Source organism: Gavia stellata, chromosome 2 (genome assembly GCF_030936135.1).
Source record: "Gavia stellata isolate bGavSte3 chromosome 2, bGavSte3.hap2, whole genome shotgun sequence".
NCBI lineage: Eukaryota > Metazoa > Chordata > Aves > Gaviiformes > Gaviidae > Gavia > Gavia stellata.
The window spans coordinates 92,387,874-92,408,159 of NC_082595.1; the positions used below are offsets into that span (position 1 = coordinate 92,387,874).

At 37.2% G+C, this 20,286-nt stretch overlaps 1 protein-coding gene across 1 annotated transcript in view; it reads right to left on the reverse strand.

The window, feature by feature from the left end:
- PXDN (peroxidasin) overlaps nucleotides 1-20,286 on the reverse strand; it is a 90,054-nt gene that overhangs the window by 29,908 nt on the left and 39,860 nt on the right. The window contains exons 5-12 of the mRNA XM_059829558.1: nucleotides 13,218-13,289; nucleotides 11,929-12,000; nucleotides 9,770-9,939; nucleotides 8,322-8,439; nucleotides 6,002-6,171; nucleotides 4,785-5,057; nucleotides 3,320-3,436; nucleotides 1,972-2,130 (exon numbers count right to left, since the gene is read on the reverse strand). Of these exons, the coding sequence (XP_059685541.1) occupies nucleotides 1,972-2,130; nucleotides 3,320-3,436; nucleotides 4,785-5,057; nucleotides 6,002-6,171; nucleotides 8,322-8,439; nucleotides 9,770-9,939; nucleotides 11,929-12,000; nucleotides 13,218-13,289 (1,151 nt within the window). The remainder of the gene's footprint in view (nucleotides 1-1,971; nucleotides 2,131-3,319; nucleotides 3,437-4,784; nucleotides 5,058-6,001; nucleotides 6,172-8,321; nucleotides 8,440-9,769; nucleotides 9,940-11,928; nucleotides 12,001-13,217; nucleotides 13,290-20,286) is intronic.

Here is a 20,286-nt window from a genome sequence, read left to right on the forward strand (position 1 = left end):
CCCAACTTGCTGAGGTGCTAAGCCTTCAGAGAGCTCCTACCCCCTCGACACCAATGAGCCCTAGGCCTTAAAACATAAAAAAAATCACCTTCAATTTTAAGAACACAGGGCGCACAGTCACCTAAATCCAGTGTGAAGAAAATTAATGCATTTTTTTAATCCTAATTTCCTTCAAATCCAGATTGACATCCAGCACTCGGATATCATCACGAGAAGAACATACAAGACTATGAAGACATTAAGAACTGTATCTCTGCTGTAACATATCAGTATTTTTGGGGCAGTGGGAGAAGGCTGTGCTTTTACAGAGAAGTATTTGGTCACAGAGCATACATTTATACTACGAACCAAATCTAACCCTGGTGTTAAATTGTTTGTACACAAATGACTGTCAAGGACCAGAAACCATTTGAAATAAGGTATCCAGAGGCAGGCGTCCAGCACTGAGAGGTAAGAGAGTCTGGCTCTGTGGATGTGAGCCATGTCATGCCAGCAAACAGACCTGGACCATTAATCTGTAATCATTAATACAGATTTAGCCACAGTGACCACTGACTAAACATTCCTCAGATGAACAGTCCTTTTGTTAGAAGCCCAGAAGAAAAAGTTTTCTCTTCTTGCACAATTGAAAACAGCATTGCAATGAATGTATGGAGAGCTCCAATTTCAGGCTGCATGTGCAGCAGACTGGATTTTGCAACCTGAGTTACATAAAAATCATTTTATTAAACTTTACTCAAGTTCAGCGAAGTTTAACACAGCTGGAAGGCTATAAAACTTTCTAAATCTGAGTTTTGTTTTATGGAATGTTAGTCAACAATTTTAGAGAGGTGAAAAACAAAAATCTCAATTTTGACAAATCAATCTCCCAGTACTACTCTAAGCTAAGAAAAATCAATTTTTTTCTGACAAACATCTAAGCTCAGGAAGACATCTGAGCCCCTTTCACTAAAATACTGTTTAAGATGAGGTCACTAACAAGAAATGCTTTGAATTAAATGTTTAATCTCCTTGAATTTAGTTAAACACCAAAGTACTTAACTAAATTATAAATATTAATACAATTCTAACTAATCCTGGAAGTAGCTTACTTAGAATTTACTTGAAGAAAAGCATAAGAAAAATGGAGTGGGTTTTTATTTTTCTGTGTCAGCTTATTTTAAGTACAAGGAATGACTTTTCATTGTGAAGGTCATTCTGCTGTTGTAAAATAAAGTGTTCTGTTTCTGGACATCAAAACATTACATTAATAACACTATTTAGTTAACAGCATAGTCTTATAAGAAACTAGTCTTTTCAACAAAACAAAATACTTTCCCAAGCATAGGAATACTGTCATCCACAAAGCAAACCTCCATTCTTTACAAAACAGAGTAAATCAGATAAGCCTCTTTCACAGAAGACAGACTGTTCTAAAGGAATGATACTCTGTACAAATACTGATAAGGATCCATACATGTTATTTAGTAAAAACCACCTGGAATCTAAAAATAGATATACGCAGAAATAATTATCAGAAATTTGAAATGTTAGCAATACCCTGACCAGCAAGTTTTCTAAACAACAAAAGATATAGCCCCATTCTAACAAGCTTTTATCAAAAAAGGCCATGTTTATTGTAAGCTTATGTAGTCTCCAAGTGACTTTCAACAAAGTCTATCAGGGCACACAGTCCCACATGCTCAATTTATAAAATCTAATAAAACACCTTATAATTCAAAACCAGCAACTTAGAATCACTGGAAAATGCGGCAAAAGTGCTGAAGAAAAACTTAAGCACTATTCAAGCTCTGTTTCTAATTTATAATTCTAAACAAAGATAAACTACTTCATATTAACATTTTGTGCCATCAAAAATAATTCTCAATCTTACATTTTAGAAAAAAAAAATTAAATACAGTACTGTGTATTTTACTGTAAGCTTAAATCTTTTTTTTTTTTTTTCTTGGCAGCTGTACATGGAGAACATACCTCTAGGTTGTACGGTCAGGTATACGACAATTCGTTGAGATCCAATAATGTTGACAGCTTGGCATTCATACTGTCCCTGGTCATGCAGAGCAACCCTGGAAATCCTTAGGGTTCCAGAAGATAGAACTAAGTGTCTTCTGTCAACAGACAACTGGCCTCCTGAAACACAGAGCAACAGCATTTGCTATTTATAGCAGTGCAGAACAAAGTCCCTTTCTGTCAGAAAAAGGGAAATCCAGAAGATTTTAAATTTGAGAAAACATTGGAAAAAAGTAAAGTCTCTTAAAAAAAAGTTTGAAACCTTTACTTCTAAGAAGATAAACATGCAAAGCAAACAAAACATACATATGCACACAATCATAATCCTGATCTCTTCTCTGTTTGTGGTAGAAATAATTATTTTCGTTTAAGGAGCATGATAAAGCATCCAAATGAGAAGGCATCGAAAGAACACCAACAGATATTACTGTTTATTTCATATTATTGCCATGTGTGTAAGACACAATTCATCTCATCTGCCTAGGCCATCTAGAGAATCCATAGAAAAATACATACAGCCCTGAAAAAATTGAATATAATAAAGATGAAATAAAAGGCACATCAGTGTCTGTACCCTGTTCTTCCTTTCTGGACTTTTGATTGGAGCAATGTTGGTAGAGGGAGAAACAGGGATGTTATCAGCATGAAAATGATCAAGAGTTTGTTAAAAATCTGCTTTATCTACCATAACTTAGAATTTCCTGAGTTGTTTTGCCTGCTAGAGCTATTTCATTTGATTCAACTAGAATATTTACTTACTGATAAAACATCCACTACAGTATTTCTTCCTGCTGGATTTGGCTTAATGCCTTTACAGCCACAACCTGATAAAACAGTCGGCAAAGTGCACCCCAATGTTCCTGTCAATACACATTAAGTGACAGAAATGCAGTTATACTGATGCCAGTTACAGGTTGGACTGTTCTGGTTTCTGAAGAGAGCACATCCCACCTAATTTCAGATCTCCAGTTAATGACAGTCATCTCCATCTCTTCTGCAGTAAACTGGCAGTGATAGGTATTGCCACATGTGATTTGTCTCTCATTTCTTAAACATTTATTATTAGGAATCTATTATGGAGACATATATTTTAGTGACTCTTTTTTATTGAATAATGAAAAATGCTTGGGCTGCTAGCTTCAGTGGGACACAGTGCATTTCCTAGCTAAAGCAGAAAGACATGAGCCCTGTTTCCTTCAGAGACTGAAGCATCTAAACAAATACATGCAATTCCTTTCAATGCATGAGTGATTCCAAAATGACAGCTAACCTATTCTAGTAGTTTAAAAGTAAAAATGGAACACCTTACCTCCTTTAGTCCAGGCAATAACAGGCTGGGGATAGCCTTGTGCTTCACAAGGGAAGTCAACGGTTTGTCCCTCAATCACTGTTTTGTCTTGAGGAGTGACAGTAAACTGAGGTAGAGCTACAGAAGAGAAAATAAACTGGTTAAAACAAAACAACTGAAAAATGCACGACTGTCTGAAATTATGTACTGTTTCCTGCGTGACTTGAATAGCTCTCATTGGTGGGAGAAGATGCTAATGGGACTCTTTCATATTGTGACTGCTATAGGGCAGAGAGTTAGGGCAGCCACTTGAGCAACAGGAACATCTCCCTACTAACCCGTCCCTGGTGTCAGTGAAGGCCTCTGGAATCTACTGCCATACATCCAAAATAAGAGGTACAGTAAGACCTGTAGAATCAAACACAGAGTGTTCCCTGGATTAAAAATACCTTCGTCTCTTTCTCTCAAAAAATGCTCAGCTAAATTGTGAAGAAAATGCAATGTATTCAAAACCATCGTGAGCTGCTTGTTGTCTTCTTTACACAAAAGGAAAGCAGCAAGTGGAGTGTGGGCAAATTTCTGCAGTAACATCACGGCATTATCAGTGTGAGAAGTACTTTGTTCAGCTCTCAATACACAATCATCCATTGGTGAATAATAAATGAACAAACCACATGGACAAGTTGTTTTGTATACCTTTAAAAATTGAACTCCTTGAAAGCATTTGCAACCTGTTTGCCAACTAGAGACCTTAACATGAGAACAGAAACAAACTTAAGTTTAAAGGTTACTCAAAATGTTTTGTGAGTAAAAGTTCCAGGATGAAAACATTTGCAAAAAATATTCTCCATATATATAGGTGGCTTTTGACATATTGTTCTTGAAATACTTTATATTCATACTATTTACATACAATACTAAATTTATTGTGATCACAATAAGTTAGAGTACTTCGACTTTTGTTTTGCAGAAAAGCTATCCTAACGTCTCAGCTGGCAGAGCGCTAATTTCCATGAAACTCAGCAGAAAATGTTCCCACATTCACTGAAGTGTCTACAAAAGAAAGGCAGCACAAATCTGTACTCAAAACTACATTTCTGGTACTCCAGGCACAAATTCTAATCTCTAGGATTGCTGCCTGTTACAGAAAAAATTTAATCCCCCACAAATTCGACACTGCATGTTTATTCCTACAGGCAAACAAAACATAATAAGAAATAAACATTTCAAAACACCAATTATTAACTTCTGAGAATAATCAATTAAACTTAACTTTCAGAGAATTAGTATGTACTATCTTACTCTGAGTGAAATGTATAGCAACTTTCTTATGGACTACATTAGAATAGTGTAATTAGAAGAAAAAACTCATGAATTTAGTTCGGCTCTGACAATTCAGAAAAAAAGACAAAACCACACAATTTAAAGTAATATACTCTTCCTAGTATGTTGTACAGCATGTCGCTCCTAGTTTAACATTACTCACCTTGGACTATGATGTACGCAGTTGCATGGATATTATCTATGCTGTTAGTTGCAAAACAGGTATACTCGCCACTGTCCTCCTGCTTCACATTTTGTATGTAAAGTCCTCCAGACGGAGTTATTGTGACGCGAGGGTCACTTGGTAAAGGGGTTCTGTCGCCTTTGGTCCAGGTAATTCGCGGCTGAGGGTGCCCGGTTGCACTGCACTCCAAGGTCACACTCTCTCCAACTAGCACTTCAGTATTTTGTGGGTGAATCACAAAACTTGGTCGGGCTGTGAGAAAAAAGCAATGTCTATATATGACTTTTAGCTCACATAACACTAATTTAGCTGAATATTGCAATAGTTGGGGAATTTGGGGGGTTTTTTAATAGCTCTGTTCCAACATACTTCTAATCTTGGTGCAAACTCTTCCTCGCTTTAAACCTAATCTAGCTGCAGACATTTATAAATATCAATAGATAAAAAATAAAAGCTCATATAATTACACTGATGTTTTTTCTTAACTCCCATTAAAACAATTTTCAAGCCTTTCCTTCTCATTTGCTGATCTTTATAAAGGTCCCTTCAGAGGCATAGACACTGAGACCCAGAAAACAAACTGGCTAAAAATTGCCATGAGTACACAAAAAGACAAAACTGATTAAGCTACATTTTAGTAACTTTTCCCAGCTACATGTGTGCTTTGAAGTGACATTTTAAGTTTACCTGATGTGGAGTGTCAAAACAAAATTTTCTCACAGCAAAGTTTGGAATTTAAACACTGCAGTCCTGGACAGGAATTTAGTGCTTGCAAACATGAAGCACTGCCTAGACAGGGATTCAGGCTAAAAAGCTCCTAGGCAAGGATGGCTGCACAGAGTCTGCCACAGCTTTTATGACTGGCCTGTTCGGAAGCTTGTGGTTTTCAGGTATCCAGAGAGAACATTATTGCACTGAGCAATGTTGCAATGCAACAGCCTCTTCTCCTAACCTTTCTACAAACAGCCTACACGACTATCATCAGAATTGCACACTACAATAAAGCTATTAATTAACTAGCTGATTTGCATTTTTGTTCTAGGGATATTATAACGTCATGATCTAGTTCTCAATATGCCCAAGCACAAGAAATCTACGTGTCAAGAACATACAAGAGCCAAAGCATCTTATTTTTAGCAATCTTATTATCAAAACAATTCTCTATCTGAATGCAAAATTCAGACGATGTTCTTTACCTGGTGACTCAAAGTATCTAAGAGTAACTTCCTGAGTTTTCACTTCTCCAGCCACATTTTTTGCCATGCACTGGTAAATGCCTTGGTCTGTTTCTTGAGTATTCTGAATCATTAACGTGCCATCATCTAGCAAGTTTAGACGGGAATCTTCTTTCATACTGAGCTCATTACTGTGAAGAAAAGAATCTGCTGGAGTTAAACCTTTAAATCATAAGCACAGAAAACTGCCAAATAATAAAACCCAAAATATATTACCCAAAATAACTTGGGGGAAAAAAAGTTTTACCGTGTTAAGTAAAATAATAGAACTTCTAGTTTTCTCCTAAAGAGGAGAAGAAGAAGAGGAAAAACTAAAAATGAATCAATTTTGCTTATGCAAGTATTACATCTTCAAAATGAAAAGCCAAAATACTTCTATGAGAAAAAGCTTACAGGGAGAACAGTGAATAAAATAGACATACTTGGTCACATTTTCTTTTAAGGCTGTTCTAACTGGCAAATCAATTTAAAATGTTTCCGCTGGAAGTATATAACATAAGTTCAACACTCATGATACTTTCCAGTAGGAGAGGGGGTTAGCTGCTATAAAACCATCTTTGTGCTAATCTCTGTCTGGATTGCTCGAGGAGCACTAATGATAATTTGTATAATTATAATTTGTACTGGCTTGAAACATAAGTTAATCAGGTCTTCAGGTTATGTCATGGACACATTTCTGTGATATTAACTAAGAACAATTAGAGGTTTTATTAAAGAAAGTGTTTCTCACTCCATCCCTCACTATATGATGAAGATAGCACAGAGGAGGGATGAGATCTCACCCCTTATTTACAAAACCCAGCCTGACCGCTGATCTATTCAACATACCGCTCAATAGGTCAATGGCTTTTGACTGAAATCTTGCCATACTTCACTACCTTGCAAAGAGTTTTGCTCTCATTCATGCAGCCAGGAAACAAGCCAGAGTCAATAATCCCACACCCCAAGCTCAAGTTTCTTCTTAAAACTCTTTCATATGTGCATTCTGAATACATGTTTTCTTTGTTTATTATAAAAAGTACATGAGCCAAAGAAAATTTTAAAGAAATAATTATACCATCCAAGTTCAAGGCTCAGTTCTTGACATACTCCATAAACGCTGTACCCTTGCTGCACGTGGGGTTCTCACTGACATCAGCACAAAGCTACAGAACCAGGACTCTACGTTGTTCCATTTTATCAGCAACTAACAAACTAAAATGGTTCATTTGCTAATATAAAATGTGAGGGAATATATTTTCCACATTGGGTTCTCCATTTGTGTAAGAGCATTATTAAGCCAAAGTCTGATTAACCTAGTGGTAAACTCACAATTTATGTGTCCATTGTAAATTCACATCAGTTTAAGGGGGAGCAACGTGCTGCCACATGGCTGGTTCAATAGTGCTGTGCCCAGTGCTGCTGGAGGGAGCCAGGCACTGGGCAGAGCTCTAGCAGCTACTCTGCAGTAGGCTAGCCCTTGGGCTGCTGAAGATGCACATCCTTTATAGGCCCTTCCCTTCACCCCCTAAGCAGTGAGGAGAAGCAATGGAGCAGGTTGCCCAGAGAGCTTGTGCCACCTCCATCCCTGGTAGCTTTTAAGACACAACTGGATTAAGCAACCTGGTATGATCCTGCTTTGAGCAGAAGGCTGCACTAGAGACCTTCCGAGATCCCCTCCAACCTGGATTACCCTACAATCCTCTGATATAAGCACTTGCCTGCCCTCCAAGTACTGGTCTGGGGAGCCTGGAAATTGATAGATCTCTCCTCTCCTGGAATGGAGCTACACCTTGGAGGAAAGCTGCCTCCGAGGAGCTGGGGTTCAGGGAAGACCTTTTCTGAAACCTAACTCGTACCCAGCTGGAGTCCTTTAAAAAAGTAGCTTTTGCTCTGCCTCAAAATGTAATGCAAATAGATCCGCACAGAGTATGCAAACACTAGCTAAACCCACAAACTGCACGTGCAACACATCCATATTGGATTGCCTGGTACTTACATATATAAATGATTTACAGGTGTGAGCAACTTTGCATGTATAACTACAGTTGAAAATCTTACTAATAATATTATAGTCATAAACTAATATTTTCTAAAGTTATCAGCTCTTAAGTGTTTAGAATTACTAATAAAACAGATATGGGCCATTATTACTTCATATACTTCTTTTAATTATAATATGTTTCTGCTGCAACTATTCCATATATTGGCATGTAATGCATGTGGACATGCACCCAGAAATGTACGCACACCCAGACAAACATACTTACATCAAGATTCTCTCTTCCTCTTTTAAACTTACTTGTTTCGAAGCCAGATAATTTCTGGTTTAGGATTGCCTTCAGCTCTGCAAGTGAAGTACACTGTATTCCCTGAGGTAACGTCCACATCCTGAGGCTCTGATGTAATTCTTGGCCTCTCTGTATCAACAATAAAATGTATAAGGAACTCTTACTTGTTTTAAAACTGCTAAAGAATGGTAAATAAAACATTTTCCATACACCTTGTAGAAAAATATTTTTCACAAATGTTTTAACTTAAAATATTTATACACTTAATCAGGATTAAACGTACATTTCCCTATGCAAAAGTGACTGCAGGCTTTCTGACCTCCTCCATTGTTCCTCAGGACCTTTTAGCAGACTGGAAATGGATTGTGCAAATTTGTATCAGGTTCTAGAGTAGCTGTTTTATTTATTTGAACAAAGGCTCAATTTGTTTATGAAGGAAAAACTTTAAAGCAGCAAGCACAAGTGCCATTTAAAATAACTTCCTCTAGATAAGTATCAGTGCCTAACCTGCCTCCTACAGAATAATTTGTCCAGCTTGCTTCCTGCAGTTTCCATATTCAGGCTCCTTAGATGTGCAGAGAGCTGGTAGGATGCCATGTGAATTATCCTTGCCCCAAATCCACTGTTTACTATCTTTTTCAAGAACCTTGTAGATGCTTATGGTCATAATTCTGATGATCAGAATAATATCCAACAAATAACCAAAAGGACAATTTACTTATTTTATATCTCGGCCTCGTCACGTGGCTGGGGAGGCAACTGCCCATAGCTAGATGAGAAATCTGCATTTTGATTTTGGAACAGAAGAGGTGCAGGCTGAGCCCCAGGGTGCCCATGGGGCCAAGCCTTTGCACCCCTAAGCTGAAGGAATACAGATAAACAAAAGGATTATAATAAAAGTGATTATCCATTAATCCTTCAGTGACAGAGGATTTCGGTGTCTGTGCAGGGCACTCCTTGTAAGTATAGCTGAGTAAAAAAGAAATCCAGTGGCCCTACCCCAATTCCAATAATATCAAACAATAAGATCTGTGAAATCAGGAGCAATTCTGTACAGCTTCTTTCTTCCCTTTCCCTTGTACAGAAGGGAATAAAGGACACCAAACAATGTGACACCAAAGACCCTAGTTGACAATTCTTTTATGATCAAAACTGAAATACAAAAAAGGAAAAATAAACTCTTTGCGGATAATCACATTTAGTTCCTCAAAGAGAAATTTTGAACATGATTATATTTGTTTATTTAAAGATAGGCTGAGGAGTAAAAGCAATCAGTTCTGCCAGAAGCAGACAAAAACTGAGAAGGAACACAGGGAGATTTCTGGAAATAACCAATATTGACCAGAGGTGGTCAGTGTTATCGAGGCAAACAGAACAAAAAATTCTAACAAAACAAACGAAAATACAGTTTAGGTACATTTGACACATTAAAGAAGCCAGCAGGAAGTGGCAAACCCACCACAGTTAAGTTCTTCTGGTGTTATCGTAGCCACTGATCTTCCCTGGATCCTTCGTGGATACTCGCAGGTAGCTGCTGCTTGAGCATTACCCGACTCTGCGTACGTCTTCAACAGCTCCGCCAGCCACAGGATTTCACAGTCACAGTGAAGGGCGTTTGAATCCAAACGCCTGCACAAAACAAGAAGCAGCCACAACACCTGTTAGCAAGCTCCGACTATTTTGTTAGGATCAAAATGGTTCTGCAATACCAGCAGTGCCTTTATCTGTGAATACAAACAACGAGCAATATGGAATACAGCTGACGGTCACTTGCTTATATGCATTCTGGTAGTCTTTATTACAAAAATGCATATTATTTTTACTGCATGGGTAGGACTGCATTCAACATAGCAAGCATCTAAACAACGTTTCTTTTTTAACCCCAGCATTCGGCGAATAAATCAGTTTTTATTTACCTGTTATACCAACTTTGCTTACATAAGGAACTTATACCATTCTCCCCACATTTCTTCTGTTTAATACTTATTACTGTAGTAACTTCACAGCTAACCTGACATTTTTACAACTTCCCATTTTGCTGATCAGTCAACTGAGACAAAGACCCACAGTTTTATTTAAGCATTAAGCTCTCGTTGAGTTCAGTGGGTCAGTAACTTCATAAAACACCTGCCTATTGCAGATAACGAGAACCCATAAATTCTGTTGACTTTCTCTCCAGTAGTGGAGGGCCCTGTTACTACATGGAGCACTGCACTTCTGGTTGAGAGCCCTGTAGGAAAAAGAAACATTAAGGACAGAAATCTGTACCATTAAATATATCTATATAAAATTTGGAAATAAAGTTGCATGGCAAAGCAACCTCAGTTTGGTATATCTTTGAGGGTCGTAAACTTTTTGATCATTTTGCCTTTTAATTTTTTTTTAACCTCTTGTACAAATGCCCAGATATTTTTTCTTCCCTGTTCTCCTACAGAAAACAAAGAACAAGCAAAACTGTTTTACAAGCTACTGTACAAATGTCTCCCAATATATCAGATGTTATTGGTAGAATTTAAATCCGGAACATGAAAGTCACAATGTGACCTTTAGGGATAAGCTGGTCAGGGATAAGGTCAGAAGACACCAGGTCAGTCTAGCCCAGTGTCCTGTTCCACTAATAGCCACTTTTAAAACTCCCCTTTACCTAGGTATTAGGTGAAGAAGAATCTCTCTCTGTTCACTTGAACTCCACAGGACTTTAAGGGAGGTATGAGTGAAGCAGCTGCTATGGAAGGTGCATTCATCATCTAAATTTACTTTATTCTACCTTTCACCCACAGTCAAAGGTACAGTTTCACAACTGTCCTAAACGAGCAGTGCCTCAGGGCCATCTTGCTGTTACGCCCCTTGTGATCTCTTTCCCCTGTAGAGCTGGCGCTGTGACTCGCTGCACAGCACACCCTCAGCAGTCCTCCCAGAAAGGGGAGTATGCATGCATGACTGCCTTTCTCTAAATGGCAGTATTGGATAATGTAAAGAATGTTTATCCTAGATCAGTGAAGATCCAAAGGGAGGGATAGAAAATCCTCTGAAAGTCACCTTACTATGGTACTCTTACTGCGTTCAAGTTTTCAAATGCTGCTGAGGGACTAAGAAGCCTCTAATTTTCCAAGCTAATGGCATTTCAAGAACTGGTTTCTGGAGTTGCTTTTGAAAGTAATACTTATATTCTTAAACCACCAAGCACCTTTTTATAACCATGTTATAATAAGGATAAAGATAAGTAAAACAATTAAAAGAAAATACCAAAATAATCAAATATTGAAAGAGATCATAGAAGAATCACCCAATAAGACATAGACAAGAGGGGGGAAAAAAGCCAAAGAAGGATCCATGTATTACTTAGTCTACAAAACAAAACCGTATGATTACAAATAATTCCAAGACAGAAAACAAACAAAAGGATTTAGTCAATCACTAAAGAGGGTAGGATATGAAGCAATGGTCTTAATCTATGTATGTAAACAACTGGAGCACAGCTTAGGAAAAATTATTTAATATATAAAACAATTACACAATGAAAGGCAGTTGCAAGCAAGATAAATATTGCAAGATGAGATACAGTATAATTAGATTATTTAAACTTTCTTTAGCTCAATAATAATTCAATTTACTTACAGTCTCTTCATAGATTCTAAGTGACTAAATGTTCCAGGAATCAAATGAGCTATTCTGTTGTTATGCAAAAATCTGTTAAAAAGCACAGAAATATGCATGTAATAATTCAGATTTTGAGACGTAATCATTTCATTTACATTCTTCTGGAAGTCCTTTAAGAGAAAGTAATTTTACAAAATAAAAACTATTTAACCTTTTTCAGCGATTCATTGGCTGCTATTTTTTAAGTGTCCTCTGTGCTGGTTTTGGCTGGGATAGAGTTAATTTTCTTCATAGTAGCTAGTATGGGTGTGTGTTTTGGATTTGTGCTGAAAACAGTGTTGATACACAGGGATGTTTTAGTTACTGCAGAGCAGTGCTTACACAGAGTCAAGGCCTTTTCTGCTCCTCACCCCACCCCACCAGCGAGTAGGCTGGGGGTGCACAAGGAGTTGGGAGGGGACACAGCCGGGACAGCTGACCCCAACTGACCAAAGGGATATCCCACACCATATGATGTCATGCTCAGTATATAAACTAGGGGAAAAGCTGGCCGGGGGACCACTGTTTGGGCTGGGCATCATTTGGAGGGTGGTGAGCAATTGTTTTCATTTGCATCACTTGTCTTTCTTGGGTTTTATTTATCTCTATTTTTTTGTTATTTTCCTTTTCTTCTTCTTCTTCTTCATCATCATCAATCATCATCATCATCATTATTATTATTATATTTCCTTTAATTTCATTTATTAAACTGTTCTTATCTCAACCCACAAGCCTTCTCACTTTTACTTTTCCGATTCTCTCCCCCATGCTGCTGGGGCAGGGGGGAAGTGAGCGAGCAGCTGTGTGGTGCTTAGTTGCTGGCTGGGGTTAAACCACAGCAGCCTCCAAGGTGTATTTGGTGTATCCATATGGGGAAAAAGAACCCATAAAAAGACAAATTAACCAAAAGGAAGGGAGTTCATAAGCAGTCAAATGAGAAACTAAAAAGAAAAAAAAAGTCATAATATAAATCTTCTACTTCTTCATTCATAACATTTATTTTAGGCCAAACATTTATCACAGCTCTTTAGGACATAGATTTGCAGTAGAAAAATATACCACAGGCCATGCTCACTTCTGCATGCCTCTAAGGTCAGCCTGACCAAAGTGTTCTTGGCAAAGACTATGTAGTAGTTAAAACAAAAAAATTATATTAAAAATAAACTATGGGAATGATAAAAATATTATTTTCCAGTTTCAAACACTGGATTTAATTCAAACAAAGAAGCAAGCTGACTTCTGAATCTTACAAACAAAAACAAACTTACAGCCTTTCAAGTTTTGGAAGATGGGTAAAGGATTCAGGTTCCAACGTTTCTATTTGATTAAAGTGCAGATACCTGAAAATATGTCAAACAAAAAGAAAAATACTAAAACAGTTTTCTTAATGAAGTTGAAATGTTATAAACCATTTGTTATTGTTTACACAGTTTACACATGTAAATGGTGAGAGTGATGTCGTGGCTTAACTTTCTTCTGTTACCAACTGAATCCTGTACTTGAATCTGAGAAATACAAGACATGACAAACAAGAAGGGTTTGCAGACCACTATATAGTGTGTGTGTCTGTACATATATGTGCAAAAAACACTGTTTGAAAATGATTACTTTGGAGATTTTGGAGATACTACTTTGAACACTCTTTTGCCAATTCTAATTTTCATTAGTATGCATACTTGAATAAATATATATAGAAAAAAGAAAATTATAATTTTTTACAGGAAAATGTTACAGATTGTTTAGAAAACATTTACAGTTTCGAACAGAATAACATTTTTAGTGAGCAACTGTTTTCATTGCTATTACATTGAGTGAAAATTTCAAAAGATGCTGAGAAGTAACCTGCTCTAGTCCATGAATACTGGCATTTAAAGCTATGTACGCTCTCAAAAGCTCAAAAGCCAAACAAATTTGTAATAGAAAAAAAAAGTTTGATTGAATTGCTTTTAGACAAAGGGCTTCCCAGCAATTGGTGTACAATTAACTACCACAGCTATGCTCTGTTTCATGCTCTGCTGATGCTTATGTAAGCTATTAATATCACACAGCAACAAATATTACACAGCTGTTAATTCTATAAAACTGAAAAAGTCCAATGTAACAAGATAATTAACCAGATTATTAATCTGTAACTGCTGTGAAAATGGACTGCAAAGGTGGGATCATTCCAGTCTTGACTATGTTGTGGAGGTACTCCACAACCTTGCAGATGAGAAAACAAGAAGTAATTGATAAGATTTGCACAAGGAACTGTGAAAATGATTTATAGATTTTGGACCCTGATTATATCTAAATGTATCCAAACCTCCTAAAGTTTCCTATTTGACCTCTGACAAACTCAGGAACATCTGGAGAATGTGCATATATAGAAATCACTGTGGGCTGAAGAACGAAAAACCCCATCATTTAAAAACAAAGATAAAATCTCAGACCCCAAAATCTCCTGTGAAAAATCAGTCCTTCAGCATGAAAAGTAAAAGGACACGGGAAGTCCCTTGTGCTGAAACACCGCACGTGCTCTGCTCCCTGACCTGAGTCGAATGGTCGCCGCAGAGAGGAAAGCGGGAACAAGCAGCGATTACGGCAGAGAGTCGTTGCAGCGAGCCCTGGAAGGCGCGTGCGGCGGGGAAGCCAGGCACGTGCCTGGCAGTTTCCCAGATCCCCTGCCAGCAGCAGCACAGCCCGAGCGTGAGCCAGTGAGCGATGCCAGGGAGCAATGAATGGGGACCACAGAAAAAGCCAATAAATCAGCACGGATGTGATCAGGCACATTGGAGTGTCAAGTCTGCTTAATGCCAGTGCAACGCGTGGCCACAAATTGTAGTGAGCATAGACTATGATCCTGTTTGCATAAGGAAAGGAGTGCATAATCACGCTATGCCTGCCAGTCTTCATGTCCTTTCTGAAAATACAGGCCAATTTTATCTAAATTAAAAAGACAGACATCTCAAAGGCAGATACTTCCTCCAAGGTTCATTCAAATCGCCAGCGGAGTGAACAGAGACCTCAGTCAGGTCCAGCCCTGAGGAAGGACCGGCAGGATGGGGCCAGTATCTGCCCTACGAGCAGGGAGGGCCCGGCCGTGAGGTGGGCAGGCACAGCTCGCCAGGAGCCAGGGCTCTGCTCGCCCACCTCCCCAGCATCAGCAGCATTTGGGAGGGGGCAAGGCAAGGTGGGGATCACTGCAGTGAAAGACGATGAAGGGAAAAACCAGGCACAACTATAGGGTTTGTTACTTCTTCTGAAGCAGCTTTGATTTTGGAAAAAATTACATACACTACTTCTTGCGCAGCGAATAGGGATTTTTTCCTGTTTAACTTTGTTAATTCTACTTGGATTTTTATGATTCATGAGCACCTTGCAAACGTATCTCCTTATCTTCCCAATAAATTAATCTCTTGTACTTTAGCATTGACAAGGCAAGATTTGTAGATACAAGTAATACCTCCGACTAGAACAACAAATAACATTGGTAGAAGCAGGCACATTGAGGCACACAATGCCTTCTTCAGGTCCATGGATCAGAGGTGAGATTAGCAAAGAGATAAAAAGAAAGGACACCTCTCTCAGATAGTTTAAGTGATGTACACATCATTAAACTCAAAGCAACAGCCCATAACTGCTATTTTGTATTCAAGACTACTATAATTACAGATGTACAGAATACTTTATGTGCCTGAAAACTCATCTTGTTTTTCCAAACAAATTAATCAGTCTAATTAGACCAATATTTTTGTTATAAATCTTGCCTTTTTTACAACCTCAAATCATCACAGATACAACTACAATAATTCAGGCACTAAAGCACGTTATAACAGCTAACTTTACCTCATCAGAAATCATGCTGCCTAAAGTAGCTCAAAAAATCAAATAATGAAGTCCAACTGGAAAATACTCATAACTGCTTCATATGACAAGCTAGTTGGGTTTTGCAGGTCTTTAAATTATGACCTCAAAAAAGTCCTGAGCAACTTGTAAGGCAATTTATGAACAGAACAAGGTGTTAAATATGTGGACAAAGTAATTAGCAACAAGTGTAATTTTAAAAAAATAGATGCAGAAACCGGATTGCATTGTAAGTCTACAATAAAAGGAATAAAAAAACCTTGGCTTTATGCCCTACACTTTAATCACATTTTATCACTCAGGTTTATCACCTACATTCTTTTCTTCTATGTACGACCTTAATGCTTTTTTAAAGGATCTTTACTATTTTAATTAATATGATAATTTCTTGGACTGGAAATCCACTTTATAGGTAATCATATTCAGGAAATAATCTCACACTGACATGTCTTTATAGACATCTTTTATGTTCAGAGTATAAAATGCTCTTAAAAACAGTAGTATGATGTAATGAATTTGATATTAAAAAAGACTTTCATAATGGAAATGTATAGAAAAAGCATGCAAGAGTAATTTTTAAATATCCCTGTGTCTTCCTTTTTTAATTCTAAATTCACTATCAAGGATGAAACAGAAGGAAAAGAAATACCTAAAGGAAAAAAAAAAAGTCCAAACCAAACACACCTAGAGGAAGATAAAGATTTGATCAAATAAGCATGGTACAGATTTTCTCTTTGTTATTACTAATCTTGGAGGATGAACATTTACGGTAAAATTCAGTCCCAGTGGCATTTTTCACAGCACTAAATTTAGGATTATGTCTTCTGTAGCATAATATTTTTGTAGAGGATTACTTTTATCATATATACCAATTGTTCATTTCAAATAGTATCTCCACATCTTTGGGGAAGTGCTTAAAATCCATTAGTTGAGTATAATCTATGTCCTGAATATTTAAATAGCATATTTGCCATTTTGATTATTTGAAAGAGAATGAACAAACATATTTTTCCCACATTTATCAAAGAGCTTTCCCTGCCCAGGGGTATGACAAGAAGTAACAGGCTTAAACCACAAGGAAAGAGAATTAAATAAGATGTTACAGTAATGATATAAAATATTGGAACAGGATACTTAAGGAGATTATGGAATCCTCTCTTTAAAGACTTTTAAAATAAGGCCAGATAAATATCTGTTTCCAGTCATCTAGGTTTGTTGTCCCTAGCTGATCTTATTTTAGAATAATAGGGATGTACTTCTCAAGGCCCCTTTCATACCTTTTGGCTTGGTTTATTTCTTTGTTTATTAATTAATTCTCTTTCATTGTTCCTTACCATAGGTATTTTTAGAAGCAATGAGACTTTAATCATGCTCCACTAAGTTAAATGTGCATGACTGCTCACATACAGTTATGGAAAAACCAGGAACTCTTTGTAACGTAAAACAAAACAAATTGAATTGAGGGAAATAAAACGAATATAGCAAGCTGCATCACTATATGTAAGATGATGTTTTATCTATTATTTTCCCCCAAAATATGTACATGTGTACACAAACTACAGCATAACTCTAACAGCTTATAAAGAGCAAAATTACTATGTTAATATGAAAGTTAAAAGAAAATGCATAATTAGTATTCCACTACGATTAGGTAAACAGATTTAAATAATTCCATTAGTATTTGGGAATCCCACTAGTTAAGGACTGCAGAGAATACTTTTTGTCCCAGATACATACAGCTCTTAAGCTGAGATCTCAAAATATACAGTAGATATTTGGAAGAAAAGCAACATACACACATCTGGAAATAGACTGCATTTAAAGCTTGATTTTGGGATTCAGATCCAGCAAACTCGTGACCTCCCAAGCCAGGTATTTGTGACATTTTAGGTGGGATTCAGTTGTCTAAGCACAGGCATATAGAGGCATATAGCAGTTGTCTAAGCACAAGCGCATAGAGGCAGCTTTCATTGCCTTTTGGGTGCTCTGGCTGCCTTCTGGCTGCTGCTCTGAAAAAATGCAAGCTTCCTGCAACTTTGTGTTGCATTTGCCAGACCCAAACATATGTCTTGCAGATTTAACAGGGTCTAAATGGGTACTATGAAGCTACTTTTCATCAGCTGATTTTCTCCCTTCATGCCCTACCATGATGAAATATGTATAGCTCAGTGTGTTCTAGCATCTAAAACTGCTAAGTTTTTTCAGAATTTACTCTAGCACAAGCAAGTTTCAAGATCTGATTCAAAGATCTTATTCTCTTGGCAGAGATTTCCGAAGAAAAAGATATTTCTACTACATCAGCAGCTAAGAATTCTGCCGCAGAGGTTTAGGAAGGATCCTGCCAGCCGCAGTAAATACTGGATTTTTTCTTCCCTTATACATGCAACAGGCCTCCTAAATCAAACTATATTTACAGTTTATCTCAAAGAACAACAAAACCAAAGCAAAACAAAAAAAACGTAAAAGTGTTTGCTCTGCTGTTCGTTTTTTTTAAAAAAAAGCAACTATCAGTTTCATTCTGCTCCATTGGAGTAGAAGAAATTACTATGAATCAAGTCTTTCCCTGAGATGTGGACCACAGCATCTACTTCTGAGAACTCTGCTGAGCATTGAGAAGAGCATTTGGCTGAGTCAACACATCCAGTAGCAAAATGTGTTTGATAACTTGAGGCCACAGAAGCCTCAAATGTGGAAACATCGACTGAGTAGTTGATACAGTCCCAAACTGAAGTTAGAGGACTTGGGATCTTGTTCACAAAGACAAACTTTTGTCTTGTGAACACAGTCTTTTGCCACAGATAACGTAATAGAGTTCTGTAGAGTCAGAACCTATTTTTATGTTAAAGATGCATAAACGACAAGTCTCTCATAAACTACAAATCTCAATGCATACCCTCTATTAAATTTATTTCCAGGCCTGTCACTGGCTTCCTGTGCTCCTGTTTTCCCACCTGGTGAACCTTCTTTTTAAGATCTGCCCAGGAGAAGGGCTCTAAAAGAAGTGAGCTCTCTGATGTGCACCCAGCAGGGCAGTAACCAGCTCACCAGACCAGCCGCTGACGCTGCTTGCGGCAACCGATGCCACGACACGAGGGCAGTCACTAAGCAGTCACTGTGCCAGGCTCCATTTCCATACTTCCCAGCTAGAGATGACACTCGAACCCTGTTTAAAACTTAATTTCATACAGAATAATGTTGATGTCTCAAGTCTGAGCTTAAGCTGATACAGTGTGATATCACTGCAAGCAGAGAGGCTTAACTGCAACCTAGCAGAAAACTACATTCAGAAGGTGTTAATATTCCAAAGTGATTTAAGTTTTTCAGTCATAACATAAATCAACAGGAAATAGCGCAAAAAAAAAAAAGGACAAATGTTGCCACTTGCAGCATGTCAGGCTTGTGGCATGGGGATGAATAACATTTTGGAAGCATTAGTAATTCAATAAATGGGCCTCAATATTTAAAATTCTACACAGAAAATAAGAATTGCTATTAGCATGCAAGTAAGCCCTACCAGTTGCTGTCAATATGCTGCAGTAATCATTTCTAGAGCAGGAGGAAGAGAAAGGCATTAAGGAAAAAAATGACTTACTTATATATGCTTTATAATTATCACTTTCATTTTATGTAGAAGCTCTTCCTTCAAAAGGCATCTATTGCCCTCTAAAATGAGCTTGTATGATTTTGTACCGATCCAGAGTGTCATTTTTTTTCAGATACACACTGTGTCCATTAATCTCCATTAGAGGTTTATAGTAATGAGGAAACTGGCACATATCATAGAAAATTTGTAATAGACTGATAACTGTCAGGAGTTTCAAAATTTATGTTGGTCCTAGAAGAAAAATGTTCAGCCCCCAAAATTTATATGCTACAAAACTCATTGGTTTAGTATGGTCATTTGGCAGCCAAACTGTGAAACAGGTATGCATTTATAGCTCTTTCTGTTTTTCTAAACATTACCACAATGAAGCAATGCTTTCTGATTATAAAACAAAAGATCGTTAAACTTAATGGAATCAATACAACCAGGTTTTGTCATGCCAAGGACTGCATTTTTCATTCTTTTTCAATAGAAATTATTCTTTAGTCATTATACAGGAAAAGGAGTATGATTTTGATCAAACTTTCTAGAAGACATTACTGAAACATCTACATTACAAAAAATGAACTTTCTTACTTTTTAAACATCTGTATATGGCAATGATTAACACATATCAATAATAAGTTTTAATTTTAAAATCTTTTCTTGTTTTAAAATATAACAAAACTGGGTTAAACTTCAAGAGACTAATTCAGCTTTAGTTATGCTGTATAAAACAAAGTAACTGCTGCAGTCAAAGGAATTGCAATGTTATAAAACCTACAGAAATGAAATCAGAATCTCTCTAAGCAATACACATTAGATTTCAACATTTCCACAATAATGTTTCTTCTTCGTCAAAGCTATGTAAAATGTATAGGGACACCGGGAATGCAAATCACAAATAA